General features: G+C 37.7%; 1 protein-coding gene across 1 annotated transcript; it reads left to right on the top strand.

The window, feature by feature from the left end:
• Positions 1–225: 225 nt before the first annotated feature.
• Positions 226–11,991, top strand: BET1 (Bet1 golgi vesicular membrane trafficking protein). Its single transcript, XM_081102749.1, has 4 exons — positions 226–395; positions 6,334–6,446; positions 8,755–8,811; positions 10,752–11,991. Exons 1-4 carry the CDS (start codon positions 377–379, stop codon positions 10,905–10,907), a joined length of 345 nt encoding a protein of 114 aa, XP_080958875.1. The 5' UTR covers positions 226–376; the 3' UTR covers positions 10,908–11,991.
• Positions 11,992–27,930: the final 15,939 nt, after the last annotated feature.

Raw genomic sequence — 27,930 nt, 5'->3', positions numbered from 1 at the left:
CCGTTCTGCTAGCTTACACTCGCTTAAACCGAGAGCAGTGAGTCCAGCAGCGAAGATCCAAGTGTTGCTTGTAATTACAGAAACGCTCACCCTTCTTCTGCAAGCCTGGAGCCGGGTTCACACCACGCCCCGCCCTACTCCCTGCATCTGGGAGGAACTACATTTCCCAGAATGCCATTCAGGCCGCCTCGCCAGGCGCCAAAGAGCGCTTGATGACGCCATCAACCCGCGCGATGTTTAGACTCCACTGATGTCGTGGCGGTACCGGGGAAGAAGTTGGTGATTTGCCGGGCCCTGGCCCAGAAGACGAGGTCCGGTGACCCCTGGCCCCTTCCTGTCTCCCCTCCGCCTGCCTTTCCCTCTGTCTTCTGCCGGGATGAGGCGCGCAGGCCTGGGTAAGGAGAGGGCTGAGGGCCGAAGTTCGGGGGTCCTGGAGCCGACCGTGCTGGGCGCGGGGGCGCGGGACGAAGTCGGACAGGTCGCGTGTCACTGGAACCTAGGCCAGAAAGCAGGTGTAAGGAGAGGTCTTTGGAGGCGGTGCCAAGTGGAAACGCGTCATTTGTCTCGGGTCCTAGGGGTTTCCTTAAGTTCGGTTCAGCCCCAAGTTTGAATGGTAGGTTCAGAGAGAGTAGTAGTGGGGGGCGTGGGGGTGGAGTGGGCGCAGGTGCCAGCTCAGCAGTGAGGGCGTTAGTGGTGGTGACCGACCACATCCTGGTGAGACGTGCGTTCCCCAGAGCCTGGCTCCGGTTCTCCTCCCTGCTGGCCCTGCATGTTCAGTTCCTTCAGAAGCCAAATTTGAGAGAGTGTTGCATGGGCAGCACACTAATAATAATACTAATAATACTAATAATAATAATGTTAGTCTGGCAACAGTGAGTTACAAAGGTGAATGTACGTGTCATTGCTGTTAAAGTCCGATTCTGACATCGGGGTCAGAGGCCGTTTTGCCCAGAACATTTCTTATCTGAGCCTCGTTCCACCGTAAAGGCAGTAAAATGCTTGGCATTTGTTCTTGACCTTTTGGTTTATTTAGGAAGCCTGTTGACCAGCCAGCAGGAGTTAAGTTAGGCACGAGGACTCTTACCCGGCCAGTTTAATGCACAGCGGTCAAAACAGCATTTCCTGGTTCTGAAGTTCTCTATTAAGAGACAATTTAAAAAAGAAAGAAAAGAACCTTGCTAAATCACCGTACAGTAACCTGAGGAAAAAATGTATGAAATATTTGAAGAAGAAAAAAAAGTTGTTACATTTTTCAATTGTTATGATAAGATGGAAAAAGGGGGGAAAAAAACTTTTCAAAAGTGTCAGGTATTTAAAGTTAGTGAAAGTTGACTGTAACTCTAGACTTGTGCATTGTAGTATGAGAAACCACTTTGGAAAAATATAGTTTTGATGAATGCTTGCATCAGAAAAAGTTGACCAGCTAAATCATAGAGAAAAAAATAACTAATTGTGAGCATGCTTAGTTTCATATGCCTACATGTTTTTCCTTTGTGTCATTACTGATAACAACAAACACTTGTTGTGTACTTGGGTAAGCTCTAGGCCGGTGATGGCGAACCTTTTGAGCTCGGCGTGTCAGCATTTTGAAAAACCCTAACTTAACTCTGGTGCCGTGTCACATATAGAAATTTTTTGATCTTTGCAACCGTAGTAAAACAAAGACTTATATTTTTGATATTTATTTTATATATTTAAATGCCATCTAACAAAGAGAAATCAACCAAAAAAATGAGTTCGCGTGTCACGTCTGACACGCGTGTCATAGGTTCGCCATCACTAGGCAGACAGTTGTTTGTTGCCCTGTGTATCCTCCCCAACGCTTCCAGTCTATTTGGGGGGTAGGAACACCTTCAGAGGTAAATTCTAGTTAGTACAAGGTGGTCGTTACACATCCAAATGCCAGGTAAGTTCTACAGATAGTGAGTGTTCAGGCCTGTCAGAGAGAGAGTCATGTCAGAGAGAGAGTGCTGTGTACTTTGTGGAGACATAGGAACTTGACCTAGAGCTTGAAGATACAGGGTGGGAGCGGTAAGTTCCAGCTGGAAGGATGACACCACTCCTCCAAAAAGATATTGTAGGACTGGGATTATGAATGGTCGTTGAAGGGATTAGGATCAAGTCAGTCTGACTGAAGTAGGAGACGTGGAACCAGGACTACCACCTTGTGGAGATCTTTGAGCGCCAGGTCAGGGAGTTTGGATCTTATCAGTAGGCCTATTCACCCTTGGAATATTTTGTTCGGCAGTGTGTCGGGATAAATTGCAGGAACAGGTGATGATTCTCAGCCTTGACTATACATTAGAATCACCTCATCGCCTGGAGAGCTTCCAAGGCATGCTACCGGGACCCCCCAGCTGAGACTAATTAAATTAGAATCTCTAGGATAGAGCCTTTTTTCTTTCAAGCTCCCTTGTAGTTGAGAGGAAAGATGATGACTTAGGTGTCTGTCCATTGCTATCATTTACATTGGTAAGGGAGGCAGGCTTTTTTTTTTTTTTTTTAAGTAGCAATGTGTATTGACTTGGAATTTTACACTTGGGATAAAGAAATAGTGAGCCCTATCTGGGTTGGCTCAGTGGATAGAGCATCGGCCTGCAGACTGAAGGGTCCCAGGTTCGATTCCGGTCAAGGGCATGTACCTAGGCTTCGGGCACATCCCCAGTAGGGGGTGTGCAGGAGTCAGCTGATCGATGTTTCTCTCTCATCGATGTTTCTAGCTCTCTAGCCCTCTCCCTTCCTCTCTGTAAAAAAATCAATAAAATATATATTTTTAAAAAGAAATAGTGAATCTGATAGATATTCACATGGAGCTGCAACACTTCACATGAATCTCTTTAAGTGATTTGGCTCAGCTACTGATAGAAACTACCCAAAAGAAGTAGCATTTGTCTTAAGGGACAAAGGCTGGTGATGGCTGGCTGGCACTCACTAGCTTTCCTAGAACTTTCATAGCAGTGGTCCACACAAAAAGAAGTGGCTAACTTTGGAATAGCAACTCCTAGAATTTTATTTAACACTTTTGTAGTTTTTATAGTAGGGGTGGGTGATAGTATGTGGAAAGTTTGAAATTCTTTAACAAGAAATGTGTATTGAAAGATTGCTGGGTGATGAGACTTTTGCTTTCGATAAATGGAATGATATAGAAGTACTATAAAATTAAAATTAAGGTAAACAAAGAAAATAAAGCAAATAACCATTCATTTTGAAATGAATTCCTTGGTAAAGTTGACAAGTGATTATATTCAGCCAGTCATTAATTACTTATTGGGCAAATGTTCTACATTTAGAACCTTACTCATAAAAGAAGAAGACATATACCTTTTCTTTAAGGATTTTGGTCCTCATTAAAGTAGAGTCTGTACAGCGTATCATTAACTGATGGAATGGGAATGCATGTTTAAACAACTATTTTAACTGAGTGGGGGAAATACTATGCATAGTCACTTGAGTTCTTCACTTTTATAATAGGACATTTGGAGAGCTTTATGGATAATATGTCAGCAGAGGGAAAATTTGGGGAATGCAACTCCTCCTCTGGAATATACTTGTTTGGCATGTTGTTGTGTTCTTGTGTGTGTGGTGGTAGAGATTGTGTAAGTGTCTGCTGCATATAAAGTACTCATTATAGGGGATAAAGGATTATGAGATACTGTTTCTGCCCTCAAAGAAGCTTATGATTCTACTAGTGTCCCAGCGCATGGATTCATGCACATTGAAAGGAAATTTATTAGAAGAAATATTTTAATATTGCTATTTGCCTTTTCTCTATAAAAGTGTCAATCAAATTCATGATCGACAATGACAGATCAAAACACACGCCTGCAGTGGCGCCAGCGAGAGCTTTACTAGTATATGTATCATGAATGTGCGAGTCAACTTAGCCATATATATATATTTAAAACCTGCTTAATTAGACCTGCTTTCTGATTTAACTAAACTTTTTCCAGCCCAGTGAAGCACCCTAACTTTTCTTTCAGGTAATTGTCAGCAACACAGCAGTAAATATCAACATGAAGCAGATTATTATTGTAGATCACGCAGGGAGAACAAAGGGTAAAATATTTAACTGCAATAGTGTTTGACTATATTCTGCACAGTGAAAAAACCTGAAGTCATTTTCAAGGTTCACCATTTCTTCTTTTTAGTCAGGTCAAGTTTCTAAACTTTCTAAAACTCCTTTTCTGGCTAATGAAAATAGGATTCTACCAAGTCTCATATCTACCAATCCAGGACTTGTATGAGGATCAAATGAGATGAGGCATGGGAAAATGCTTCACAGACATTTGGTTAAAGTGTAAAATGTTTGCACCTGGCTATAAAGCAGGACGTGTTCCTGGGCTGAAGAAACTCCAAGGAGGCTAGTCACTAGGGAGCAGAAGCCAGGTGTTGCTACATGGCGTCATTAATGTGGCACCCACAGCAACTGTTTCCAGGTTGGGCTGGGCTGGGCTGGGCTGTGGGCCGCAATTTGCACCATGGGGTCTTGGCAGCGTTGGCTGCAGTTTGGTGGGCTGTCACTCTGGTGTGGTGGTGGGGCCTGTTTCCCACTTGGGGGAAGACGAGTGTTGCTTTGTCGGTGCCAGGTCCGCCATGCCATTTCTTTGTAAATGGCCAGTGCTCATCACAGCAGCTCCTGTGTTGGGCGTCTGCCCCCTGGTGGTCAGTGCGCATCATAGCAACTGGTCGGACGGTTGGAGGGACACTTAGCATATTAGCCTTTTATATATATAGATTCTTGACAAAGGCAGGCACATTAAAAGTTGAATAACCATGACTTCAGATTCTATTCATTCATTCATTTACAAGTTGATTGAGTGTGCTTTCCTATGTGTATGCATGCGTTTGTGGGGGATATATAGCCAGGAATGAAAGAAATTTAGTTTCTGCTCTTGGAGTGTGGTCTGGTGTGCTATATTAGTGTTTTGTACAGTCAGAGCTGTAAGAATCCAAAGTGAGAGAGCTATGCTTTTTAGAGAAAATGAGATTTGTGCTGTGCCTTAAAAGAACTTTCTATGCACGCCTCAAACATCTTTCAACCACCAGCACTGACCAATACTTCCTGTTCTTCCAGCTATTCTTTGAGTTTACTAGACATCTGGTTTCTATATCATACCATTCCTCCATATTCTCAGGCCTCTATTGAAACTACTTCAATCCCTGTCCAATCTAGACCCCATAATTCATATCTTTAACCATTATTTTGGAAAGCAGTCTCAACCTCTTGGTGTTCTGTCCTTCTGCAGCCCAACACTGTAAACCTCCAACTCTTGAGCAGTCCAACTATCCAGCTTCTCATAAGCTAACTCAGGCTGATGAGCTCTTTTTTTTTTTTTCCACACATCTGAGAGGATTGAAACTGCTCCTATACATTGCCTCAGCCAGGCTTATTTTATGTCCCTGTGTATTCCCAATTTCCTCCCTTCTCTTTACTGTTTTTCCTGATTGTCATTCTTCAGAGACGGCTTTTTTTTTTTTTTTTAATGAGAAAATTGGTGGTATTATTTTTTTTTATGTGGTTAAATAACACCCTAAACCAGCGGTCGCCAACCTTTTGGACCTCACGGACCACCTAGTGGTCCACAGACCACCGGTTGGCAACCGCTGCTAAACTATCTTTTCTTCTCATTGTCTTCACTGCCCAAGGCTCACTCCACCTGTGTGATTGCCTGATGAATACCAAGTACTGCATTAGGCAGTGGCAGGGATTGCATTCCTGTATCTCAATGCTATTTTCTAGAAGATGAGCTCCAAAAAGTAGCACCAGGAAGAACAATGGACCTGACACATCATAGTTTCTCAAATGTTTGTTAAGAATTAATGATCCCCTCTCTCAGCTCTCAGCTGTATTCTCTATTAAGTTATTCCAGCTGTCTTCTGTTTAAGAGAGAGATGCCAATAAAGGACCCTCCCTCTGCCATGAGCTCCCTCCTGCTATAGTATCCTCTTTCTCCCTTACTCTTCAGAGCCAGGCTTCTTCCATGGGGAGTCGATGTTATTACTTTTAGGCCTTTTTAAAAATGTATAGTTCTATGGAACAGGAAATGTGTCCTGAATACCCTTGTATGTATAGCAGTACTTATTTGAGTGTGTTGTGGGCAATCAATACGCAGTTAATAAATATGTATTGAAATGAATTGAATATTCTTTGCTTAAGAGAGGGCATTGAAGAAATTGTTCTATTTTGTTATTTTAAAAACTCATTTGAAATGTGACTATTATTGACATACGTGGTCTGCAACGCCCTCCAGGGGTCTTTTTCGGTTCTTTTTTATCAAAGTTTCAAAAGTGGCCTATGTTTGCTACAACTAGACTTGTGACTGATCCTTGCAGGTGAAGGCAACTATGGGAACTATGGCTATGCTAATAGTGGATATAGTGCCTGTGAAGAAGAAAATGACAGACTCACTGAAAGTCTGAGACATAAAGTAACTGCTATAAAATCTGTAAGTATACATTAAGTACTTTTAAATTTGTATATTTATATGTGTATATATTACACTTTTATTGGCATCATATTAAGGAATTCAGTTACCCAAATAGTGTAGTTCAGTGAGGTATGCTCAAAGTTTAGACATGATTTGAGTAGGTTTAAAAATGTGCCTAATGAAAACATATGGTACATTTGCTTATCCTTTTTAAACTTCAGCTGTTTTTTGTGGTTAAATCTAAAATACTGTCTGTGATGTCTGTAGGAATGTCTCTGAGCAGTCCATCCTCCACACCCAGGCAGCTCTTCTTCTGACTTTTCCTCCTAGTCTCCTAAGCTACAGATCTTAGCCTTCATGTTTCTACCTTTGACTTCACAGCAATCACCAAGTCTTCTGCGTCTTTCTTCCTAATGCTGCTTTCTATTTCTGCTTTTCCATTTCTAATACTATCCCCGGTTCTTTATTGGGAAAGCCTTTAACCTATCTTTTCCTAAATTTTTAACATGTTCTGGTCCGAGCTACATACTGTCACCAGTCATCTTAGTGTATTTTTAAAATTATATCCTGAACTCTCAGAAGACCTCACTGTCCTCCTGTGAAGTAAGAAAGTTCACACTCTGTAGGTTGATCAAATAGGTTCTTTAAAGATTGTCCATAACTTCTCAGACCTTATCTCCTGCATTTTCAGGACGTGTATATACTTTCTGCCAGACACTGACTTTCCTACTCCCACATCTTTGATCGTGCTATCCCTTTGCCTAGTGTCCTCTCCCTCCTTACAGTGGCTGAGCTTTTGCCTGTCTGAAAGGCCCCACTCCATTGCACCCCTTACTTCCTCTACGCTTTACCCTACTATGACGTCAAAAGTGACATTTTCCTTTATGAAAATAAGACCATTTGTACCATTTCTGTCACCCTTATTGTATGGTGATCTGCATTGGAATTATTTGTATGTAAAAGAAATTTACTAAATGTAGGGTTTTCTGTTGTACTTATTTTTATATTCTACACAACACCTAGTATAATTCCTTATCAGTTGTATTGAATTAAATGTATTAAATAAAGGAATGAAAAAGATGGTTTTAAAAGTGTGTGTGATATATTCTGCATTATAATAAACATGCTGTACACTAACAGAGCATTCAGTAGAAGCTCATATTGCCAAAACTTAATTGGTATTTCACTAGTCTTGGAAAATAGAATTGTATTCAGCCTGGAGACTATTATATTCTGAAATGAGTATTGTTTTCAAAGTCATACTAAATCAAAAGGAGTATGTACCAAAATTCTGTGAACTAAGCAATATTGTATAATGTTAATACTTTAGCAAATATAACATTGAGAGGGAATTAAGAATTAGATGATTAAAAAAAAAACACACAAAAAACTCCAATGGTGAATATTTAGGCTCCTTGTTAGAAGAAAGCTATTTCCCCTGGAAATTCCTTTCCGTGGCATAAATGACAGTTGTAGACAGCAGTTAGGTGATTTGGGCTATCAAGCTTTATATATAGTTGCTTTATTATCTCATATTCTGATCTGTAGAATTCTGGTATGGTTTTGAGTCAGAAATGCTCCCGTACTGTGTTCACACAAAATAAGCTGAGAACAATATTTGCAATGGTTTGCCAAGCTTTTTTAGTAGTTGTGATTATATTTATTCAAATATCTTGGAAATGAAGGCTTTGATGAATTTGTCATATAAAGTATTAAACACGTTTTGGTTTGAATAGCAGCCATAATCGCGCTGATTTTTTTTGGCTCAGCCTCTTTTCTGCAGCATAGCTTTAGAATGTGGATGACAACTTGTAATTTTTTTTCAATTTGTTATATTTAAAAAGAAATACCTTTAGAATCTAAAGAAATAATCAATTTAGGCATTGATTATTCAATGTCAATTTCAGAAGGAAAATATTAAATATTTGTATCTGAATTTGAATTGATAATACAGGTACTTATGTACATTTTTAAAAACATAAAGAAGGAAATATATAGATAAATGCTGTTGTATGAATAATTATAAAGAGAGAAAAAGCATGCAAAGATAGGTGAATCAGAAGTATGTACCAAAATTCAAAGATGGAATTGAATATTAAATGAAATCCAAATGAAGAGCAGGGAAGCAATGTCCTTATAGAGAAGGAGTAAAAGTTCTAAGTTTATTTTCCGTTAATATCAGTAAAAATGTATCAGAAGAAGAGAGTATATTTTCTACTTCTAGAATACAGTTTCTGAGAAAATGTATATTTAAAATGGCATTATATTTGCTTTATAACACTTAAATACTTTTATATGAGTAGTAATGTATATGCTTTCTTTATAGCTTTCCATTGAGATAGGCCATGAAGTTAAAACTCAAAATAAATTATTAGCTGAAATGGTAAGTAAGATTTTAACTTTAAGACCGAGATCTAATATTCTTAAAGTTAGCATGTTAAGCAGGAATAATATCATTTTAACTTTTATCCATTTTGGAATAGATCTAGGGATCGTATGTCCTGGATTTTAATCCATTTATATCTAATTGGTTTTGAATAGCTACAAAGTTTGTTTTTGCCATATTTTTACATTTTTCATCTTGCCTAACACACATAAGTATGAGGAAAAAGTAGAAACTAAGTATCTTTAATCCTGTGTTTAGAAACACAGTTGAAGACTCAGGATAAATGACTACATAGAGTGTTCTTTGAGATCTCAATGCATGTAGACTGCCAAGTAATCTAAAAGCACTTTACGTCTAATCAACCAAATGCCTTGTACTTAATGTAAGCCTATTTCTTTTGCTTGATATCCTAAGGATCACTTCTGAACAAATCAATAGGATTTGAACATAGTAACATCTAGAACCTTTTATCTCTAGTCTAAACAATCTCAGCAATATATACTAGTATCTTTTCTTCTTCAAGCCACTCTCCATTCTTAAATATTTATTTTGGATGTCAAGCTTCTCCAGACCTTCCCCAGTTTCTCCACATGCTTTTAAAATTGTACTATCCAAAAATGAATATGGCATTGAAAGCAATGTTCCTATGAAGATTGTGCATTAGAATCATGGGTGCTTTCTGAAAATATCGATGTCTGGTCCTCATTCTAAATATACTGATTCAGAATATCAGGGGAAGGGATTTAGGTATATGCATTTTGTAAAAAGCATCCCAAAAGACTCTGATACATAGCCCTGCTGAAGAACTATCTATCTATATATATAAAATAGAGAAATATGCTAATTAACTGGGACACCGTAATGGGCCGACCAGACAGGAGGAGGTTGTGGACAGGAGGAGGTTGCGCACGCAGCCTAGGGGGCAGGGCAGCAGGGGCCTCCACGTGCCTGCGCTGGGGGAGGCCCTTATCAGCAGCGGCTGTGGCTGCTTCAAGGGCGGGAGAGGGAGCAGGGCTGGACCGGTGACACGAGGGTGGGCAGTCGAATCACACGCTGGGCTCCTAGTAGATGTATAATGTGCTTGAGCTACATAGCCAGAGCCATATAAAAGCTATCATAATGCCAGGACCTTTACATCTCAGCATATTGAGTTCCTACGAAAGTGCAGTATTTCTATTCCATACCTAGTCCTCATCATAAGGCCTTTTCCAGCTATGTTTTAATATGGTAGTTTTCCCCATCCATATTTGTAGTTATTACTCTGTCTCACCACTTCTATATGATATTCTCTTAACTTTTACTCCAAAGTCAGCTATTTAAATTAAAGGATCTTAAAAGTAAAGGTACATTTAACTGCTAACCAACCATATTACATTTTGGATGAATTGCTATACTGGTAAGCAGACCCATTTGTTCTTGGAGAATATGCCCCAACAAAAAGTGGTAAAAAAAAACACCAAAATGCTTTTCTGGCAGCTATGAAGCTGGGGAGAGCCTAGCCAGCCCAGGACATCAGCTCTCGTCCTCCTAGCCCTTTGATCCTCCCCTGAAGGTCCTCAGTAAAATGGTTTGATCTCACGCACCCCAAAAAAGTGGGGGGAAACCTGTGTGATAGTAGACAAACTATGTTTATTGTTAATGGTTTTAAATCCACATAATTGGAATAAGACCTAAATAGTTTAGGACTGTGAACAATTCTGTGGCTGAAAGAAATGTTTATTGGATAATAAAAGAGCTTTTTATTCATTGAGAGAATTACTCAGTTTTGCATGGAATCATAGGGCTGATTATCCAAGTTATAAACAGGTTTCTGAATTGATTAAACACTAAAAATGTCATTAAGAATGTGTTCTAATAACGATATATCCAATTACTTAAGTGCATATGTAGAGTATTAGGTCTAAGCATTATATTCTGTTTTTCTTTTCTCCTCATAGGATTCACAATTTGATTCTACAACTGGATTTCTAGGTAGAACTATGGAAAAACTGAAGATTTTATCCAGAGGGAGCCAAAGCAAGCTGATGTGCTATATGATGCTGTTTTCATTGTTTGTCTTTTTTGTCATTTATTGGATTATTAAACTGAGGTGATGCAAGTAAGTGTCAGTTTGGAATTTGTTCCAACTTAAGTGGTTTGGGGTACCACTTTGGTAAAAAAATCAGCATCAAAACATTCCTCGTTTTCAAATATGGCTTTTTCCATTAACAGTTACACAATTTTACCTGTTTTATAAATCACATTACATAATACAGTGCTCTTTGCATACTGTTTCTTTACACATTAAGTGCCCAGTCACCGGTGACTGACACTATACTTTCCGTCCGGAAGGGAAAACAGGCTGGGCGCTTAATGACTCATTTTGCCCCTATTTTCAGGGGTATTGAGAACGCCAAAAGTCAGTCCAGCCCGAACCATTGTTTTTCTATTGTTTGCTATCAGATTAAATAGCAATATAGTCTTCTGTTGTTCTCATAAATGTAGGTTTATGTTCCATGTAAAGAAACTTAGTGGGAGAATAATAGAATGGGGAGCCTGACGCTGCGCTCTTGGAGTGGTGGGCAGTTTGTGGTGGAATGATAATCATTTTCCTGAGTGACATCAACCCTAATGATGTACTCCCCTGTTCTCCTTGATTTGGTTAAATTGTAGGCAGATTTCTTTTTACCTATGATGTTTTTCTAATAATTTTTGATTATATGACTCCTCTTCCCCCTTTGCCCAAGAACCTCATTCTTTAATAAATCTTATTATTTTGACATATTTCTAGTAGGTGCAAAACAAATGTGAACCAGTATAATTGTTATTTTATATTAACTTTATGCATACCATTGACTTGGCTTAAAATAGCTTTATGATTTTAGCTACTTAGGCCATTTGGTTATCATTTGTGACAGAATGTGAAACTAAAGTAATTGCTAAACTCTGACTGGAAATAACATGTTCAAGAAAATTAATTGTCTCTGCATTATTATGTGCTCAAAATAGATAATTGAAAGTAGTCAGCTTTGAACTTAGGGGTAAGAGTATTGTTGTTTTGATCCAGTATATTTGTTTTTAGAAAGCAAAACAAAGGTAGAATGTTGAGTAGAAAGAAATATTAAAATGTTCTTAAATACTCTGTATTGCTATTTTGGAATTTACTCATTTATGAGCTCTAAAAATAAATTTTTAATGAAATAAGTTGAACTTTGTTGTTTCTTTATTCCAGTCCCTTATATTTTTACATAGAACCTGAGAAATGGTCCTAAAAACTCCAGTTCCAAGCAAAATCAAGAAAAGTTAACATATTTGTATTATTTCGGAACTTTATTCAAACAAATGTGATAAATCATAACTGCAGCTTTAAAAATATTTAATTTTCAAATATTTCTATTTATAAATCTATTATCATTGCAGTACTTTTCTCTAAATACCTATGTTTTCTGGTTGGATTTGTTGTCATTTGGGCCTCTGCTTGACAGTTAAAACACCAGAGCTGAGAAGGGTTAAGTAACAGCCTGACAAACCTGAGGCTGATGTGACACTGGTTTGAGTTAGGTGACCTGGGTTCAGATATCCATTCCTCTACTTGCTCAGTGTGTGGGGACCTGTTTCTTCATTAAATCACCCATTTCATAGGGTCATTGTGAGAGACAGATAATATATTGGAAAGCACCTTACTCATGATAGTTACTCAATAAATGTTAGTTCTTCCTATTATTATAGACACATCAGAAAAGGGAATTATTTTAAGGGTAAGACGATAAGTTGGTTTCAGGCTGTGATGATGACGGGACCTCTAAGCGGAAATTTCTATCAAACAATTAGAGATTGATTTTTTTCAAGAATTATTTAATTATGTACTCTGTGTCAATTATGTGACAGCCAGAGCTCAGGGAAGACTCAGAAATCGTTGCAATAATTAAAATTGCAAAAAGAAAAGAACAAAAGGCCAAAGAAAAATAACTGGAAGATGGAAACAGAAGGGAATCAATAAGAAGTAAACAAGATCAAGGCCCTAGGAAAACCAATGATAGCAAGACAAGGATGGAATTCAAGATTAAGTATTGGCTATTATACGAAAGTACTTTGTAAAATATATTAAAACACTATTTAAATGTTGGATAGTATCATCAAGGAGGTGATGATAAGGGGGTTGGGGTAATGTAAATGTGATTGTTATCACTGCCTTCTTCAACATTTCTTATTTTAGAATTCTTCTTAAGAACTGCCTAAAATCAAGTCCCTAACCAGTATTTCATATAACCCCTCTCTCATCACTGCCTTTACTGAGATTCCTGACAGACAGCTCCTGAAAGGACCTGCCCCTGTCCCATCAGGGGTCCATTTGCTAGCACCCTTTTCTTCCTTGTGTTTGGGGAGCCACTAGGAAATAATGCTCCCAGAAATAAAACTTGGGGGGAAACATCAAATATGGAAAACTTCTAATCCTTTATAATCCTTTACAAGCTCATTGCTAACTCTGAAAATTATTGCTAGATGTATCTGGGAAGTTGATTCTAATAAACAGGCAAAACATTCACATTATAATTTTTATTCAAACCACACATGACTTGCATATGTTTGGGTGGTAGGGACGCACTGTAAGTCCCATATTTTAAATGGTAAAGCAGATTCAGAAAGCAATTCATAAAAATGTAAACAAATCCCAAATGTCCGAAATGTTCTGCAAAATATCTACTTTGTTTCACTAAGAGTTGGTCCTTGGAAGTGTGCTAACACATTTGGAAATAATAAAAGGTATAACTTATCTGCACCATCCCATACAGATATGAGGCATAGGTCTCCACAATGAGGGAAGGGACAATTGTACATATTATCGCTAGAATTTAAATTAGCATGCAAATTAATTCTTAGATACTACTTGAGTAGAGAATACTTGTTAAATCTAAAACAAATATGCAACATTTTAAGCATTTGAATTCTAGAGCAGAAAACCCTGGCACCTGCACCCATAGAAAGCTTTTGGTTCTCTGAAATGATTTAGTTTTCCTAATTTTTCTATGCTCTTAAATTTCAAATCATATGTATTGAATTTGCTTCGTTGTAGAGAAAGTGGAAAAAGTGCTTGATAATTTGGGTTCATTTAGTTAGTAAATAACTTCATCAGGCCACAGTGATGAATTAACTGACTAAATATTTATTGGGAAGCAAATTAGCATTGTAGCTAAGACGGAAAGCTATGAAGTCACACTACCTGAGCATAAATCCTGGCTCCACTACTCACATGATGATTTGGGGTTGATGACCTCGCCACTCTAGTTATTCTATTTGTAAAAGAGGGAAAACAATTAAATCTAAAGCAGTGATACACAATCAGAGGGTTATTGTGATAATATTACTTGTAAAGAATTTAGAAGTGTTCCTAGAACTCAATGGTACTGCCTTCAGGGTAGTTGCTCAAAGTTCTCTTTTCAAACTTCAAATTTTAATTTATTCTTCAAAATGTAAACTACAAAAATTCATAAAACAAGAGCATTTTAATATTTACTATGATTTTAATACGCTTGCTTTAATTCTTGTACCTTCATATAACCTAAAATAAATCTCCAGGAAGTTCTCATGAAATAAAGTTTAATATAAATTAAATATGTATGTAAGGAAGTGAAAAGAAAAAAAGTATATATTCTCAATATATTTGTACGTATATTCATATATATATTCATATACATGAATATGCATATACATATATATGCATATATAAAATACTGAGAAAGAGAAAAACTTTAGTCATCTTTGTATTTATACAGTTTTCGATCTAAATTATATTAAATTTTTTGAAGGATGTGACCATTCCAAAGACAGGCAATATAAAAATTTTATGTAAAGTAGTTTGCCTTTTTTTTTTTTTTTAATATAATGTATTGATTTTTTACGGAGAGGAAGGGAGAGGGATAGAAAGCTAGAAACATCGATGGGAGAGAAACATCAATCAGCTGCCTCCTGCACACCCCCTACTGGGGATGTGCCCGCAACCAAGGTACATGCCCTTGACCGGAATCGAACCTGGGACCCCTCAGTCTGCAGGCCAACGCTCTATCCACTGAGTCAAACTGGCCAGGGCAAGTAGTTTGCCTTTTAATTGAGTGTGCAAGTGTTGCTTTATTCAACATATACTTTTGCTTTTGTAACTAGTAATGGGGTGATGTGTATTTTCAGAAAACTTAATTTCTAATTGAACAATTCCTACTGGTACTAATCTATGCCAAGTTAACTCAAAATGGGTTATATTTTCATATAACCATGAGTATTTTCTCATGACTCAAATGTTTGTTCTAGTACTTACATAGAATCGTAAATATATTTCTCTTGGAGCTGTACCATTGGGTATTTAAAACTCATTTCTTCCTTTCCAATGAGCAAATTTTTAGAAACTGTACATCTCCAAAAAATATCTGTGCAGTTTCTAATGACCACATATCCCATATACTCAGTTTTTCTATATTTTTAGAGCTATAAATTCCTAATAATAAAAGAACATGAAAATGATTCATAAAAAAGAAAATGTTAACTATCAAAAATAAAATATATTGCTCTAACCGGTTTGCCTCTGGATATGCATAACCCATGGACACAGACAATCCTATGTAATAAAGAGGTAATATGCAAATTGATGTCACCTCATGTCCTTGCATCACCAGATGGCCACCCCCACATTGTCACAAGGTGGCCGGCAGGGAGGGCAGTTGGGGGCCATTGGGCCGGCAGGGAGGGCAGTTGGGGGCCATTGGGCTGGCAGGGAGGGCAGTTGGGGGCCATTGGGCTGGCGGGGGAGGGCAGTTGGGGGTCATTGGGCAGGCAGGAAAGGGCAGTTGGGGGCAATTGGGCTGACAGAGAAGCAGTTAGGCATCAATCAAGCCAGCAGTTAGGCATCAATCAGGCCAGCAGTTAGGCATCAATCAGGCTGGCAGGGGAGCGATTAGGGGGTGATCAGGTTGGGAGGCAGAAGCAGTTAGGGGCAATCAGGTAGGCAGGCAGGCAGGCAGGTGAGTGGTTAGGAGCCAGCAGTCCCAGATTATGAGAGGAATGTCCCAGATGGGAGAGGGTGCAAGCTGGGCTGAGGGACACCCCCTGCCCCCAGTGCACAAATTTCGTACACCAGGCCTCTAGTAGCACATGAACGACTGGGGTAAGGGAGCAGGGTGGAGGGGTCAACTCGGCCCATTATGGGGCATACCCTGACGGTATGAATGTTGCTTCCCATCCCAGAATCCAAAGGGGCTAGAGACACTCTCTTCCTACCCTTCTGAAACCCTGGCTATAGGCTCAGAATCTAAGCTTAACCAATTGGGTACTTGCACCAGGACTTCCAATGATGCAGGTAGCTGAGAAAGTACCAATGACAGAAGCCTCAGCATCAGTTGTTCAACAAACATAGATGTACAGTCCAGTGGCAGCAGCCTTAAGTATCCCGAGCTGAGTCATCTGTCAAAGACAACAAAACAGTAGCCTTTGTGTCCACTAGCAGCAATGCCAGTGGCAACCAACCCAGGGTGCTCATGAGCTGTGGCTGGCCGTGCTTCCTGCTCTCTCATTGCCCCGATCCATTTTCTGTTCCTGATCCCCCACCTTCCAGAATGATTATGTTGACAACATCCAAACCGATTAATTTTCTCTTCTAGTGATCCAAAGCTGTGTTCTTGACAGAAAACTCTGACTGATATACCTTGCCATTCGTGATACAAGTTCAAATATTAATTTTAATTTTCCTAAGAGAAAACACACAGAATAGACATATCTGTTTTACCTTATATATTTGCCACCTCAATTTGGAGGAGAAGAAAAAGTTCTGTGAATTGTGGGGTGAATTAATCAATTTGTTAAGAAGTATTTCCCATCTGTTGTGGTGCTGTATAACCACCTATGCAGACGGTAACGGCAGCAATGGCTCTATTCAGACCAACATCTGATGGTGCTGAATTGTATACTTTGTCTTTCAGATAATGTATCCTCATTACAAAGGCTGCTTCATTTTTAACTAGGTAACTTACTCCTGAGAGGGTGCTATTGATGTTTTTAGTCTCTACACTGTGGTTACTTTATTTTTACTTAGCTGATTAGGACAATACTGATGCTAATTCAACATTTGAACATCCTCTGGGTCATACATAAACATAAACAGACTAACTTGTATATGCTGCAGTAATCTAAAAGGCTTTATCACATCATTGTTCTAGAAAAAAACTGGATGCTATTTCCAATGGTCTCTGGTTGCTGGGGGGGGGGGGGAGAAATGAGAATTATATAATGTATATATTCTATCATATAGAATCCTCTGATTCTATGTATACCCACAACTGTGCTTAAATTTCCTTTCATTCACTAAGTCTGTTGGCATCTTCAGGTCAACAGAAATTTAAACTTTAATAATGAAAAGAGAATAAAAATATTCCCAATCTTAAATGAAAGGAAGATGTAATGAAATAAATGTTTATTTTCCAAAGGGCCCAAATATAAGCATACTGATCAATGGGATTTTTGTCACATAGAAGACTTTTTATTCCACAAAGTATTAGGTCCACTAGTTTATTTTATTTTTCTTTGAGGGGAAGAAACACGGGAAGGTGCTTGGATATTATAAAACATGCTTCATGCCTGGATATTATAAAACAATGACTTTGCTGCTGTGTGTTTGTGCTATTGGGTTTTGTTTTGTTTTGTTTTAAGAAAAAATGCTTTATTCCTGATTCGATTCTCAATCCATCTTTGTGGATTTGTGATTCTGGGTACTAACAGAGAAGAAAATATGTTATTTTTTTTTAAGGAAGAATGAATTGTTCATTGGCTCCAGTACTCAATCTGAAGAAAAAATGGGCTCTATCCTTTGACTTAACCCTAATCACCATTCAGCAGTTATTATACCTCTACACAATCTCTATCCATGCAACTGCCCACATCTAATTATTTGGAACTATTTTGTGTTAGGTAGGTGTTGCTATTTTACAATCACAATTTAAATAAACAATATTTGGCACCCAGAGTAACGAGTAAAGATCTCTTTAGGAAAGAGGGGAAATATAGTTTATATTAAAATGTTTTAAATGGCTAGATAAAATGTTTTCAAGTTCAATAGTATCCAGTAAATCTCACTGTCTGGAAAAATATTTCTTAAAAGTTGAGAACTATAAATATATGAGAGATTGATATAAAGGTCTTAACTCATATAATAAGCACATTTATTAAATATATCAACCTTTAAAAATCCTTAAGTCTAAAACCACTAAACTGCAGAAAAGATGTATCATTAAGAAAAATCAAAGCCACAATAGGTTTCTATTCCACAAGAAATAAAATAGTTAATTTTAAATTATTATTTCTAACACTTATCTGCTTCTATTATCACAAGAAACAGTAAAATAATTTTTTTTTAAGTCAAAGGTTATGAGACTTTAGGGCAGCGGTTCTCAACCTGTGGGTTGCCTCCCCTTTGGGGGTCGAACGACCCTTTCACAGGGGTCGCCTAAGACCATCGGAAAACACATATATAATTCCATATTGTTTTGTTATTAATCACTATGCTTTAATTATGTTCAATTTGTAACAATGAAAATACATCCTGCATATCAGATATTTACATTACGATTCGTAACAGTAGCAAAATTACAGTTATGAAGTAGCAACGAAAATAATTTTATGGTTGGGGGTCACCACAACATGAGGAACTGTATTAAAGGGTTGTGGCATTAGGAAGGTTGAGAACCACTGCTTTAGGGGCAATATGATCCAGGCCACCACTTTAAAAATGATAAAACTAAGAGATCACCATATAAATTGAATTGCCTGTGAACAATAACCTGCACAAAATTAAAGGTATTATGACAATTTTAAGAATGTAATTTACCCAAAAGTCTTACTAGCCAACTAACTGAAGTTTTGGTGGGGCAGGAAAAACTTAGAGTCAGAAACACACAGGTTTTAATTTTAGCTTTTCCATTTTATCAGTGTGGCAAGTCATGTCATCTCTCTGGCCCTGTTTCTTTTCTCTGAACTGGGGATACTTTTATTTATATCATAGTACTGTTGAGGGGATCATTCATTCACTCATTAAACAAAATATTTAATTTGCCTCTCCATATGCCATGCACTTTACTCAGGCATTCGGAATATAATGAAACAGAAAGCAGGCCATAGAGAAGCTAAATTCTTAGATAAACAAAAGAAGCATATTTTGATAAAGAAGTAAATAAGTTGGGTAATCAGAGTAAGAGTTCGTGGGAAGAATGGTCAGAAATGACCTCTCTGAGGAGCTGAGATTGTGAGAATGGAGATGAGCCAGCCAAGCTAAGAGCTTGGAGGGAAAGGCCAGTTGGGCAGAAGAAATAGCCAAGCGCAATAGTATGGAGGCTGACTCAATGAGATGACACATAAAAAAACAACTCCAGCCCTGGTGGAGTGGCTGGGTTGGTTAGAGCATCGTCCCGTACACCGAAGGTTGCAGGTTTGATTCCCTGTCAGGGCACATACCCAGGTTGTGGGTTCTATTTCTGGTCCCTGGTCGGGGGCCTTATGGGAGGCAACCGATCGATATTTTTCTCACATGATGTTCCTGTCTCTCTTTCTCTCTCTCTTCCTCTCTTTCTCTCAAATCAATAAAATGAATCCTCAGGTGAGGATTGAAAAAACAATTACACCTCCAGAACATCCAGCTTCTCCCTCACTGCTCTACCCACTCCCACCTACTCACACTTAGGTAGTCATCCTGCTTTGCAGACAAACGCTTCACTGCACATGCAACAACAGTTGTGGTGAGTTTCAATGGCATAAAATCTAGTGAGTAAAAGAGCAACCAATAAAAGCATTTAGGGAAATTCATTATTAGTGGTAATGTAATCATTTAAGCCTAATTGCCTGAGACAGTTTCAAAAAGGAAGGGGAAAAATCATGTTGAATGCAATTAGCTAGGAATGTGAAATCTTGGAATAGGTCATCAATTCTAAAACACTCAAATAAAAAGGAGCCTGCTATTTGCCTTTCTACAATTTAATTAATAGTTAACTGTCTGTGCTATATTAAGTTTTCACCACAAAAAAGTAATTTAACAACATATTAAAATAATATCCAAGTTCAGTTATTTGATCTCAGAGTGGTAGCAAAAGTTGCTAAATTATCCAGGCTGAGCTGAGCAAAAAACTTATAAAAGTTTTCAGCTTGATGTCCCTGGAGGGGTTTGTATATTTTATGTGTCTTGTTAACTTTACTGAAAAATGGCTCTGGGAAAAACAGGAGACCACAGACCATCCAAATAAAATCGTCTTTAAATGATGCAACAACTAAACTCTACCACTAAGCTCCATGGAACATTTTGATCAAGTACTCCTGTCAAGCACCAGGCACTAGTCCAGTTAAAGAGAAAAGCCTGGGCTCAAAAAAGGCATCACTGGGACTAAAGCTCAAAATATTAAACCTAGATTTAATACTTGACCTAATTGCTGTTTCAGCCTCTCCCAGAAACATCATCTTAATCAACCAATCTGGAATTTTCTGGTCAAAACCAAGGAGGCAATGTGCACAATAAAAACTTTTGCCATTCCCTTTCCCCTCCAAAAAGGTTGTCCTGATCTAAAAATAATTCCTCCTTTTCTTTTGTTAATAGTTCTCTTGCCCCAGCCTTCTTTCTATGAAATCCTTCCACTTTGGAGTGCCCTTCTGCTTGCTAGATGGGATGTTGCCTGATTCATCAAATCTTCAAATTTACTCAATGAATGTTGTTCTTCAACAGCCTCGTGATTCAGCATACATAAAATTCAGACTTATGAAGACAGACCTGTATTAAAGACAGGAAATATCCCAAGTCTGATCCTCGTTTACATGTTATAGAAGATTCTGTAGCATGTTACAATCACTATAAAAGAGAATTGCTCCATCACTGTTGAGCTGAAAGTTCTGTGAACAGTGAACACATCTGTATCCCATGTTCCCATCCTTGGACGAAGATGATCTACAGGAGACCAGACTGTATCCAAGTGTTCATCTATTAACCGCAGATGATCAAGATGAGCTAAAATGTTAGACAAAAAGGCACTGGAATGCTAAGCTAATTCCTATTTTAAAAATTACAATAAAATTGATTTTTTTCCTTTTACAGTAACCCAAAAAACTATAGTACAAACCTGCCTGCATTCTGCTTGACTACTAGATAAAGCTGATAGCACCAACGCATTCTTATTTTAAATTATTTAAATTGTCATTACACCACTTAATGTGAATATTATATATATATATATATGTATGTTTACCATAAGTAGATACCTTTCAAATGTATCCTGTTTAGTTAAGTTCTCAAAATAATCTTTGTCGTATTTTCTTTGCTCTACTTTTGAAAGTACAAAGTTTATCCTTCCTTCACAATGTGATAAATCACTCTGGATATAAGAGGGATAAGGAAGAGCAAGGCTAAAAAATGATTTGGGTTTTCTGTCACATAAGCCTTCCACTGATTACCTGCTCGGCTTTTCTGCAACTCTCCTGAGATTGTATTTATTTCATCTTTAACCAAAATTTTCAAATTACTTAGAAACTAAGATGTAGGGTTTTTGTGTACGTGTATGTTTTTCCCCACAGTGGATCCTTCAGGTTGCAAGTAATGACAACAGTGGAAGTCTGTTTCTGCTAATTTCGGTTCTTCTTGGCATTTGTCCAGAAGCCTAAAAGGAAACAGGCTCTTTTCAGTGCCATCTGTCACAGGCACAGAATTATATAATAACATGTCAAAATAATGACTCCGAGGTACTGTGAAATCCTACAGTGCCTTCCAAAACTTCTAAGAAAGAAGGAAGTTTTTTTTCTTTTACAAGTACATTTTGTAGACACATACTACTTTGAAAACGGAAAATCAATATGTGGCGTTATGGTTGAGCATAATATTAAAAGACAGTATCATGACAGTCTTCAACTATTCAAGAGAAAGCAGCATTTTCCACATATGCTCATTATGTCTGGGATCATTTCAGCTTTCAAAAATGGTAGCTGTCTACTTATAATTAGATCATAAAGGATGACTCAATGGCAATTGAAGAATCTATACAAAAACAGTATTAACCCGGCTGATATTTCTCCTATCAAAATTGCTGTTAAAGCTTTCAGATACTTTCTAGCATGTGATAGAAAAATTTTGCATTATCTTATTAAAATAAAAACCAATTTGCTCTTTTTTCATAAAGCCACACATAAGAAAATTCCTGACCAAAAGTAAAAAGAATAGCCTATCTTGTCCTAAATACACATGCTCATTATAGAGATTTTAGACAACAGAAACGTATGAAAGGAAAAATAAAAATAGTCTATATTTTCACTTTTCAAAGATATCTACTCTTAATATTCTGGCACATTTTGTTCCAGTTTTAAAAACTTTTCATATTGAAAGAATTTTAGGCTTATAGAAAAGTTGCAAAAACAGCACAGAAAGTAAACTAATATCCTCCACACCACTCCCCTTAAGGTTAATAATATCTTCCATAACCACAGTACAATTACTCAAACTAAGAAATAAGCATTAGCACAAGACTATTAACTAAACCACAGACTTCATTTCTATTTCTCCATGTCCTTTTTCTGTTCCAGGATTCTCTTCAGGATCTCATCCTGCATGTAGTTGTCATGTCTCTATGGTCTCCTCTGACCTGTGACATGTGATGAAATTGACACTCCTGAAGAGTACTGGTCAGTTACATTGCAGAACGTTTGGTTTTGTTTGATGCTTTCTTTTGATGAGATTGAGGTTATGTGTTTTGGGCAAGAATAGTACAGATGCGATGGTTTCCTCTCAGTATATCTTATTAGGGAGCATCCACTGTCATCATGTGTGGGTTACGTTAACCTTCATCACTTTGTAAAAGTGGTGTCTGCCAGGTTTCTTCATTCTATAGTTAAGATTTCCCCCTTTGTAATTAATACATATTTTGGAAGAGGTACTTTCAAATGCAAATATTGTGATTCTCCTCAAACTTTCACCGTTAACTTTAGGATCCATCAGTGGAGCTTGCCTGCAGTAATTTGCTGTAGTGTTCTAAGGGTGATTTTCTATTTCCTTCATTACTTTTTAAATCTATTATCTGGGATCCTTCTCTAAGGAAGAGCTGTCTCTTCTCCATTTATATATTTACTCAAATGCTTATTGATATCAGTATCGTCTTACGGATATTTATTTAATTTTATGGGTTGTACTCCAATTCAGTTTTTTCTTTTGTAAATTGTTCTAGCTTTGACCATTGGGAATCTTTTCCATTTGGCTCCAGTGCCCTTTCAACCTGCCTCTATCTCTTTTAGAGCACTGCCTCTCATTCTGCCACTGCAGGAGGTAAGCGACTCATATTGCACATTTTCTGTCCCAGGCCTGCAACCAACCAAATCCCTGCGAAAGCCCTGGTTCCTTTTAGTAGATCATGGTGTTAAAAACCAAGATCCATGTGGTAGCAATGCGCATTGTTACTTGAGTGTCACTCCTAGTCCCTCTCAATGGACAGAGCTTGAGAATATATGTATGTATACTAACCTATATGTAGACACAGACCTAAATTTATTTCTGAATCTAATATTTGTATAGATATTAAAACCATAAGGTCATACTGATGCCTACAATTCCAATACAACACCATATATGGGTTTACTCTAGTCTTCCCCCATCCTTATATTTCACTTCTTTCTAGTATTGACAGAAAACTGGTTCTCACTGTCAGCTAAAAACATATGCCTATCTCCAGTATACACAGAAATAGTTTCTGAATTATGAACCCATGCCCATGTGAGAAACAAATTTACTGAGTACATTATTTGTGTTTGGTGCTTTTTTATCTTTAACTTTATACCAATTCACTCCAAATAAAGTCCTGGAAAGAAAGTTAGGTTAGTCCTTTCTTTTTTCATCTTCTTCAGTGTTATTTCACCCATCTGTAATACAGTTAGAAATTCATTTGCTACAGTTTCTATTCCATTTGGGGTTCATTCACATCCTGGTGGATTTAAAAGACACTTTACATACTATATAATTTACTCTTGGTGCTGTAAAATTCTATGAATTTTGACAAATGCATAGTCTTATAGCCACCACCACAGTCGAGATATAGAACACACATGTACCTTCAACCCCCAGTCTCCAAAGCGAGTTGAGAAGCCCGTGTGTAGCACGCTCCAGAACAGTCTTGTTTAAAGAAAGATACACCTCCCTGGCCTCTTGCTTTTCATGTGCTCATCACAGGACTCAGGGCCCGTGATGAGGGATGTGTGTAGGAAGCCTCAAGACCGGTGTCCTTACCGCTAAATTCCCCGTCATCAATAGCCACCAGCTCTTTACAATGTAAGGGTGTATATGCATATGAATCATTCCCATCCCCGCTCAACACCCTCACCCCGACCCATGTTCCCTCATAGGTCAGTTCCAGTAATCAACCCTGAAAATATATTTTGTTAAAATGTCTAATCCACTGTTTGCTTGCCCAGAGCTAGTTCTGGTGTGATGGGAATGACCTGCTTTTTTGTAGGTCAAAGAGCTAGGGGGAACTGAAGCTCCCAAAACCTCCCTAGAGGCAAGCGAGTCCCTAGGCTTTAGTCATCAGGCAGCACTGCAGGGACATCAGTGGCTATGATCCAAGGACTACCCAAGCCTGTTGACCAGCGTGAGAGGCTTTCTGAAATGGCAGGCTCTCAGACAGTAGCAAGGCTGCAGAGTCTTTAATAGGCTCTGGATTGTTTCCGAAGTTTGGGCAATGTTTCATCCCACATGCGAAGAAGTTTTGACATCTGTGGCAGCCATGATTGCAAGAAGCCCAGGACTTTTTTTGATATCTGTTAACTATACTTCAAATAGCTCTATAAACCAAACGACTCATTGATTCTTAAAAACGAAATGAAAAGAATCTCAAATTTTCCCACTCTTCTTTGGACTCCTGATACTCTTTACTTTTGGAGCCAACTTTTCATTTTGAAGTTGAAAAGACTGAAGAACGCCAGTTTACAGCTTCAAAAAAAAATAAGTGAATAAAATGGGGAAGATAAGGCTGTCTTGAGGCTACAATAAAAGAGAGCCTGAAATGTACAATAACTTTCATAAAATTGGTAGGGGCAGATGGGAAAAGAAAAGATAAGGATGATGCTGTCAGCCCACTTTTTTTCTAAGGCAAGCATTGAAGATTTTTTTTCAAACAAAATAGGAATATTCTATTTTACTTCCATACAAGGATTCTTATTAAGAAATGGTTTTCTACTCATCTGAAAACTCTCTTCTCAGCCAGATATCAAAGACTGGAGGTAGAGACATAAGCAGGGGTGGGGAGTGCAGAAGGAACACACAAGCTGAATCAATCAACCTTAATTTGAATCAACCTTCTATCAATTACCAGCTAAATGACTTTAAGGAAGTCACTTAATCTCTTTGGCTCTCTATTTTCCCATCTGTAAAGTAATACAGGCCTCACAGGTTCTTATTAGGATCGAATAAAAATTTTGTGTTGAAATGCCTGGCATTGAATGAGAAAATAACTGTGGTTATATGTGGTTCAACATATTTTGCCTTGAAGCCAAGTCTAGGGGTAGCATTTCAAGTATATTGGTTTTGTCGCCCAGCTACTTTGGCACTGTCATGGACATTAACACAGGGGAAATAAACTTTGTCTCGGAAGGATGGCAACTCACATTCTAGTGCTAACACTGCATACTCAAGCACATATGAACAGAATAATACACTAGTGCAGTGATGGCGAACCTATGACACGCGTGTCAGAGGTGACACGCAAACTCATTTTTTTGGTTGATTTTTCTTTCTTAAATGGCATTTAAATGTATAAAATAAATATCAAAAATATAAGTCTTTGTTTTACTATGGTTGTAAATATCAAAAAATTTCTGTATGTGACACGGCACCAGAGTTAAGTTAGGGTTTTTCAAAATGCTGACACGCCAAGCTCAAAAGGTTCGCCATCACTGCACTAGTGTCTACAGCAGAATTATGGCCAACAATCAGAACTCGATGCTTCAAAAAAAAAGCCCGATTTTAAGAAAAACAAAGCTTCTTACAGGAATTTTCTCAATTGCTCTCCCTATCCCCACAAATTTGACTTAAAGAATCACAGCTGCTGCAAATAACTGCAAAATATCAAAAGGAATTTTATTTAATAAAGCATTTTCCTGCCCCTTTAAAAGTCAGCTTACTTCATGGAAAGTTGCTATATTATTAAAACTTTCTTAGTTACATCTCATTAGAAACACACCCATATCATTAATAAAATTTCCTATTTGTTGCCTTAACCACAAATAGGGTAACTATATAATTCATTGCCCAGACTGAGAGAATTTGGGAAGTGAATGTGGGCTTCATTAGTGAGTTATGCAGGGACCATAAAGCATATTCAGGGATGGTCTTAGAAATACCTGGACGGAGGGTCGCTCTAACTTTCCAGAAAAGGTTGACTAGCCTGATCCCTGAAATCTAAGAGGTCTGATGCACAAGGGAACTGCAGAAGGAAGTGAGGCTGTTTAGATAAGCAGAAGCATATACTGATTCTTTTCTTCCCTGAATTGGAAGCTTTTCATGTCATTTTTATTTTAGCATTAACTGTTATTCTAAGAAAAATTCTGTATTGTCACCAAATTTCAAAGCAGGAATAAATTTCCTGTATTGATGGCCTGGACTTGGATTTATTGTTTGCTAAGGCATTTGGAACAGGATGTGATTTTGTGATTATTAGATTTGAACCTCATTGTGTGGCAGCCCTCTCCCCACCAAAGGGCTACATTGCTTTCAGCGGGTCTGAGGATATGTTATTAAACACAAATCTGGGCTTACACAAACCTGGGCTTACACAAACCTGGGCTTGCAGATAAAGTGTGAAGGGGAACAGGGGCATCTAAATATATATTACATTCTATAGCTATTTCTGTTTAAATACGACTTACAGTATATGCATTATACATTTAAGTCTATTGGATTTATCAATTAGGTGTAGTTAGTGGGAGTTGTCTTAATATTGTGCAATATTCTTTCTGCCAAGGTATTTGCTTAATAACATTACAGAAACTCCCTCATTGATTGTTATCATGAGGAACAGTTACTTTAAATGTTTTGATAATGGCATCTCTCCTTTGCAGGAATCAGACAAGGCCTATTGTTCTATGTCCTGTTGCTTAAAAGCTTTCTATGTTCACTTTGAAAATTCACCACTCAGCTATAGCTTCCAGCTAGTATTCAACAGGAGACACTAAAATAAATTCTTTAACAAGAATGATTGAATTTTAAAAACCCGATTAAGTTTTTATTTGTCAAAAGCCAGATATTATGTAACACATCTATCCCCAGGTGTTATTTGTAAATTCATTTTTCTCTTCTTCTTGAGGTGATGCATCTATTTTATAATCCAAGTAGTATTTTTGAACTGTTTTCTATGTGCTGGCCACTATCATCATTGTGAGCACACCCAAGTGAATAAGGTGTGTGCCCTGTCTCAGGGTGCTCACTATCCCATTTTTGTTATTTACTGGTAGAATGAAGTAGCAGGGTAAGGATTATGACTCTATATTTGTATAGGTACTAGTACTTGGGGTTCAGGGAAAAAAAGTGCAAAATATGCAAATTCTAACATTATTTTGAAGTCTAGCTATTTAAAAGGTCAAAAGAAGTGTTTTTCTCTCAACGGCTAATAGAAATGGAGGAAAATCTGCCAAGCAAAGAGATTTAATTTGGCTATGCATTCATTAGCTCCTTCATGCACTGCCACTCTGCCCGACAAGAGGAGGTACTTACTGACTGTTCAGGGGGATGTCAGGCATGAGTGCATTTCCCAGAGAGGAAAGCCAATTTTCCACTAATATTTAATTATTTATTTCCCCCCCTCTATTAAACAAAGGTCTTTGCAAAACCCACCTATTTACCTCTTTCATGAATGCTGGACTGTACAAAATTTTATTTCAGAGTAAAATATCTTTAATGCAAATGCTCTTGTGTAACACTAATTTTGTAGAAGAAATTATGAATTTAGATATTTTACTTACAAAGTGCCACTGACTGAGAGTGATTAATTTATACTCTTCCTGCAAAAACAAAAGAAAAACGACTTGTAGATATTCATCAAATTAATATATATTTGGGTACTCTGACTTTTTCCAAGGTTGATTTAAAATAATATG

Source organism: Myotis nattereri (assembly GCF_964212035.1).
Source record: "Myotis nattereri genome assembly, chromosome: 11".
In the NCBI taxonomy this organism is placed as follows: Eukaryota; Metazoa; Chordata; class Mammalia; order Chiroptera; family Vespertilionidae; genus Myotis; species Myotis nattereri.
The sequence above is the reverse complement of the archived record's forward strand: the minus strand, read 5'-3'. Positions and strand labels throughout refer to the sequence as shown.